The following is a 6,001-nucleotide window of genomic DNA, read 5'->3' as shown; positions in this document are numbered from 1 at the left end:
TGATTTCCGGACCGCGCTTGTGACAACAGTTTCTTTGTGGGAAGATCTGACAGGAAAAACATAATCTCACAATATATATATATATATATATATATATATATATATATATATATATATATATATATATATATATATATATATATATTATTTTTATTATTAAAGTGCTCAATTTTTTAAGCAAATATGTTGAATAATTATTTCGATATTAATATTGCTACTATTATTGTTGTTTCATTATTAACACAGCTGTTATTCGTTATTTCCATTGTATGCTGTTAGTTTCATAAGCAGCATCTCACCGTGTCCCCGTTTCCCCTTTGTGCACCAGTCGCGTAAAGCTACTAAACAATAATGACGACAGTTTATATTATAAAATCAATACAGTCTGTCCATAAGAAATCAAACAATTGCCATATTTCATGTAAAATATGTACTATACAGTTTAGCTTCTTTGTTTAAAAATTTGTTTTGAATGCAGGCGTTGGCTCAACGTACTTCATTGTGGACTCAGCGCGCTCCCGTCTGCGCATGCCACACTCCACTGGCACAGCTAGCCAGACGCGTGCGAGTATCTCACGATTCCGCTCGTTCGCCGCGCCGACCTTTCCCCCAGTTCTCGAGCACCGGGTTCATCGGGTTTACTCTGACACCGCTGACTCCTCTGTAACGCCCCCCAACAGCCACGCACCCCGTTTCAGCCAATCAGCGAGCGATCACGTACTGATCACGCGCTGCCTACGCTCCCATTGGTCCGTTCCAGCTACACCTTTGTTTTTGATTGGTAACATGTTACCACCCGCCAGAGTGCTCTGAATTTTGTTTCTGTTTTTTTTTCTTTCTGTTGTTTTTTTGCGCTTCTGATTCACTCAGCTGAGGTTGAACCTTGCTGTAAAAAGTGGTTAGACTTATGTGCAGAGGCTTCGTATCACAGCTGTCTTCCCGTTGCTTTCCACAGACGTACACATATGCTGAATTTTGCTTCTGACTCCGGCCGGGTAAGTTGATTATATTGACAAAGTGCTTTTATTGCTACTTTTTTTTTTTTTTTTTTGCCAAAGTGCTTTTTGCGCATTGACCCACTAATGACATCCGCTTTGGCCGTAACTTGCGACCCATTTGAAATAATTTCTTGCTTATTGAACAGAGCAATGTTTATCATTTTTGTTTATAAAGATAAAACATATTTTATCTTCTTGACACTTGCAACGAACAACATTCTTTGTGTTATACTGCTTTAATTTATTTAAATAATGCCAAACCGTTTGCCGCAATCATTGTTGTGCATTTCCCTCCTGCATTAAGCTGCAGTGCTACTTTAATGTTACGTTCAAACTGTTGTCATCATATATATGCTTTATTTAATTTGCCAGCGACCTTATTTGAACCCTGATGGTTCTTGAGTTCCCTTTTCGATTTTGGCATTAAATTGTCAGTTATATAGAATGCATTGTTTGTTTGTGTTTTTACAACAACGTTGTGCATTGTTTCCAACACGTTGGAATATCATAAGACCTCCGTTATGACAAAAAGAGTAACCTTAGTGCAATATGTCTTGATATGGTTTACCACCCTTGGGTGATACTTTTTGCATGGCATACTCACATGGCGCTTTGGTTGGGTGCACGTCACTCTTAAATCTATATTTGGCAATGGGAGGTTCCCAGCAGCTCACGGTTAACGCTATGCGAGGCTCTGGGTGGGTGTAGTCGACCAGCACTGGGGCCCCTTTCTTTGCTTATGAATGGCATAAGCTATTTACAGCAGATGCATGACAAACATCGCCCATTTTGTCACTTTTATTGTGTATCATGCAATTACATTGACTTTATTGAGAGCCCAATGTGGCATTAAAATGACAAATGTGCTTTTTTCCAATCCGTAGTCCAGTCTTGTGGACATCTGTGAGGTGATGATGGAGAGAAACAGGCATGACAGTGAGAAGTCCTGCTCCTCCACTCTGGAATACAATGACCTGGAGGCTGCAGAGGCTTTGGTGTGCATGAGCTCCTGGGTCCAGAGGACGCACAAGCCTCGCCCACTGACGCCCACCTCAGACTCTTGCGATTCTCTCCCACTGCAGCCTGAACCCAACGAGTCCCCTAAAGATCTGGTCTCCCTCTCATCACTGGTGAGCGACTCTTATTTTAAAAAAAAGAAAGAAATTGGACTAGATCTTAGTGAGCATTATAAATACATATTTCCAAAAAAGGCTTGGGGATGCTGCCGAAGCAAAAGCTGTTATGGCCTAAATCATATTGAAAGAGGAAGTGTAGTTAATAGTGAGAATACACTACATGACTTTTAAAATCCAGACAAATTTTATACGTTTGCAGACTTTGAAAATGGTTGCAAAGAAAAACTGGACATCATATACTACTAGACTATCCAGTCGTTGAAAACAATATTTTTGACCATGGTCCACAAAACCAGTCACAAGGGTCGATTTTTTGAAATTGAGATTTATACATCACCTGAAAGCTGAATAAATAAGCTTTCCATTGATGTATGGATACAACTGTTTGATAATCTTGAATCTGAGGTGTGAAAAAAACTAACTATTGAGAAAATCGCCTTTAAATTTGTCCAAATGAAGTTCTTAGCAATGCATATTACTACTCAAAAATTAAGTTTTTATGTATTTACGGTAGGAAAATATATTCATGGAACATGGTCTTTACTTTAACTCCTAATGATTTTTTTGGCATTTAAAAAAATTGATAATTTTAACCCATACAATGTATTGTTGGCTATTGCTACAAGTATACCTGTGCTACTTAAGACTGGTTTTGTAGTCACATTTGGGCTAAAATGGCACTAGATGGAAAAATCACAGTCTGTCCATCACACAACTGGCCAAAATCTGACTGATTGTGATTTTTCGACAACTAGTGTCAACTTGTCCAGGCCAAAAATGTGGGTACAATAGTGTAGTATACTCCAGCCTTAAAGGCAATTCCCAATGTTCAATGCAAATCTCTTTTCTCCAACAGTGCATGACCCCTCCCCATAGCCCAAGCTTTGCGGAAACTTCAGGTACAGCGGTTCTCAGTACCTCAGTGGCCTGCTCAGGTCTCAAACCACATCCCAGACTTTGCTCAGCCTTGACCAACAGGGCTGCTTGTCACGTCAACTTTCATCCCAGCACCACAGTCCTGCTTAACCCAACTCCACCGACAGAACAGCCCTCACTTCACAGAGCCACCAGCGTTATACGGCACACCGCTGACAGATCTGTGAACCACAACATTCCAACCACAGGGCAGGAGAAGCCATGTTCCACAGAAATCCCTCTACAGCACACAGAGCCAATTGCCAACCTCACAGCAGAACTGCAAAGCTGCAGTAGCCCATGTGACACTGCAGAAACTGAGAGAACTTCTCCTTCCCCTCACTCCACGGGCATTGCTATCCCAACATCACAGTCCACCGTTCCTCCGTCGCCCATATCCAGCCCACCAGTGCTCTGTCAGGTGTTTCCTGTTAATGGGCAGACTGGAATCATCTCCGCATTTGTTCAGACTCCAGTTCAGATGCAGGCCTCGGGATCAAAGCCCATTCTTCCACATTCTCAACCTCTTCTGGTGGGCTCACCTGTGGCTCAGGGCACTGTGATGTTTGTCGTCCCGCAGTCTCAGGTATCCCACTCCTCCACCTGCCAGCAGAGCGTTGTTACGCTTGGGAACACAAAGCTCCTGCCCTTGGCACCTGCTCCGGTTTACGTTCCCTCAGGTCAGAGTGGCGGAGTGACACAGTCAGACTTCTCACGCAGGCGGAACTACGTTTGCAACTTCCAAGGATGCAAGAAGACTTATTTCAAAAGTTCTCACTTGAAGGCTCATTTGAGAACCCATACAGGTTTGTATCCATTTGGTGGACAATATGTTTTTCTTCTCATAAACATGTTTGTTGATCATCTTCCTCTCGATCTCAGGTGAGAAGCCCTTCAGTTGCCATTGGGAGGGGTGTGACAAAAAATTTGCCCGTTCGGATGAACTGTCCAGACATCGTCGGACGCACACGGGTGAAAAGAAGTTTGTCTGTCCTGTCTGCGAGCGTCGGTTCATGCGAAGCGACCACCTGACCAAACACGCACGACGTCATATGACGACCAAGAGGTCCACAGCGTGGCCTAACGAAGTTCGTGACGTGAACAAAATGGCCACTTCCCAAGCACCATCTTCCATGCCCCTTAGTGTGCTTCTTCCTGCCTCAAATTAGGTTGAGACTCAGACCACTCACCTCAGTCACCTCAGGACAATATCCCACTGACCATTTAACAGGGGAAACACAAGAAACCAAGGCTGCTACACATCCACGTACATAAAACAATGTGACATTGCACTGGATTTTGTTTTTAATCATGGTTGTTTATAAGGAATTCTTGTTTACTTTTATATAAGTTATGTCTCCCAATATGTATTTACTCCCTTTGCCAAAGTCTTTGCATCAGTTCATCTGTTACTTACTGTTACTTATAATGTTGTATAGTTGTATATAAATATCACTATCTATATGAATGTAATGTGTATTCAAATTTGCATTTATTGTTGATATATGAATAAATGTTATTGATGTTACTTCTGTTAATTGGACAGTATTCCTGTATGCGATACTACCTGCAATATTCCATATTATTTAATAATAAACATTTGTAGTAAGAATATAGAATTCGTTTCTATTTGTTTTATTTTTTATAAATTTTTAGTCATTACACGCTTAAAAAAACGCATTAAACTTAGAAATTACGAAACAAAAAAACATTATACGTAACAGCTTATCAAGTGTTACACAACGTGCAAAACGTAGAACCGGAAAACAATAGAATCATTACATAGCGTTGGACTGCTGTGACGACACAGTTACACAACACCAGCTCAACATCAATTCTCAACACTGTCACCCCACAGCACCCAGTAACAAACCTCGGCCAATCACATTGCTCCGTTGTGGAGCGGTTAGGGGGCGCGACCAATCACAGAGGACGACGAGTTGTAAATATGGCAACAGCAGCTTGACTGACAAGCGTTGTTCTCCGCCCATTTGCCTTACTGACCGATATTTCCAAACGAATAAAGAACACAAAGAAAAAAACAAAAGTTTTTGTAAAATACAGTTTTGCTGTTTTAATGATGATTATCTAAACCAAAGTGAGAAGTACGCAAAATGAGAAAACACAAAGATGAATTATTTCGTGAACTACCTTTTTATCTGGAGGAGAACCAGTTTTATGCCATATTCGCATTTGACCATTAGTTGTTTGTCATATATGATGATGATAATAGCTTTTTAGCAACTTTTCGCAAATGCAGACAATTCATTTGAAATGTTTTGCAAACGGGAAATTTTAATAAAGGTAAGGTGCGACCCCTGCTGGTTTCTTTAGCGTTAGAGGCAGTTCGAGGACTTGTTTAATTTTTGGTGATTTCATAGTAGCTAAAAATGAATAAATTAATATTATACAGTTGCACTCAAAATTATTCAACTTAGTTTTTAAATGTGTTGTGCCAGAAAACCTTTGAAAATGTTTGATCAAAGCAACTGAGAAAAACTTGCAATGCACAGCCAAAGACTTAAGGTGACCCAACATTTCAATGCACATTATAAGAAGAACTAGATAAGTATGGCCTTCATGTTAAGGCATCTTGCCGAATAACACTCTGACCTGACCTGAACATGCTAATATTCATTTGGATAGACCTGTGGAGATCTGGAAGAATGTTTTATGGAGTAATGTGACCAAACTGGAACGTTTTGGACCAGCAGTATGTCTGGTGCAAAAAAGGCTAAGCTTATAAGCAGAAGAACATGGTCAAACATGGAGATGGATTAGTCCTGTTACGAGGGTTTCTCTCTTGCAGGAAGTGGAAATCATGACTGTATGAAGGACATCATGCATTCTTTGAAGTATTAGGTCATTTTGGCAAGAATTATGATGCATTTGGTGCAAAGACTGAAGCTGATGATCAATGGACTTTCCTATAGGACAATCACCACAAAGTAT

At 40.6% G+C, this 6,001-nt stretch overlaps 1 protein-coding gene across 1 annotated transcript; it reads left to right on the top strand.

Annotated features, from left to right (window-relative positions):
- Positions 1-866: 866 nt before the first annotated feature.
- On the top strand, positions 867-4,668 carry klf11a (Kruppel like factor 11a). The gene is made up of 4 exons (XM_073816487.1): positions 867-995; positions 1,883-2,128; positions 2,991-3,855; positions 3,932-4,668. The coding sequence occupies exons 1-4, from the start codon at positions 966-968 to the stop codon at positions 4,216-4,218; spliced, it is 1,428 nt and encodes a 475-aa protein (XP_073672588.1). The 5' UTR covers positions 867-965; the 3' UTR covers positions 4,219-4,668.
- The last annotated feature ends 1,333 nt before the right edge of the window (positions 4,669-6,001 follow it).

This window comes from Garra rufa, chromosome 13 (genome assembly GCF_049309525.1).
Source record: "Garra rufa chromosome 13, GarRuf1.0, whole genome shotgun sequence".
Taxonomy (NCBI): domain Eukaryota; kingdom Metazoa; phylum Chordata; class Actinopteri; order Cypriniformes; family Cyprinidae; genus Garra; species Garra rufa.
The sequence above is the reverse complement of the archived record's forward strand: the minus strand, read 5'-3'. Positions and strand labels throughout refer to the sequence as shown.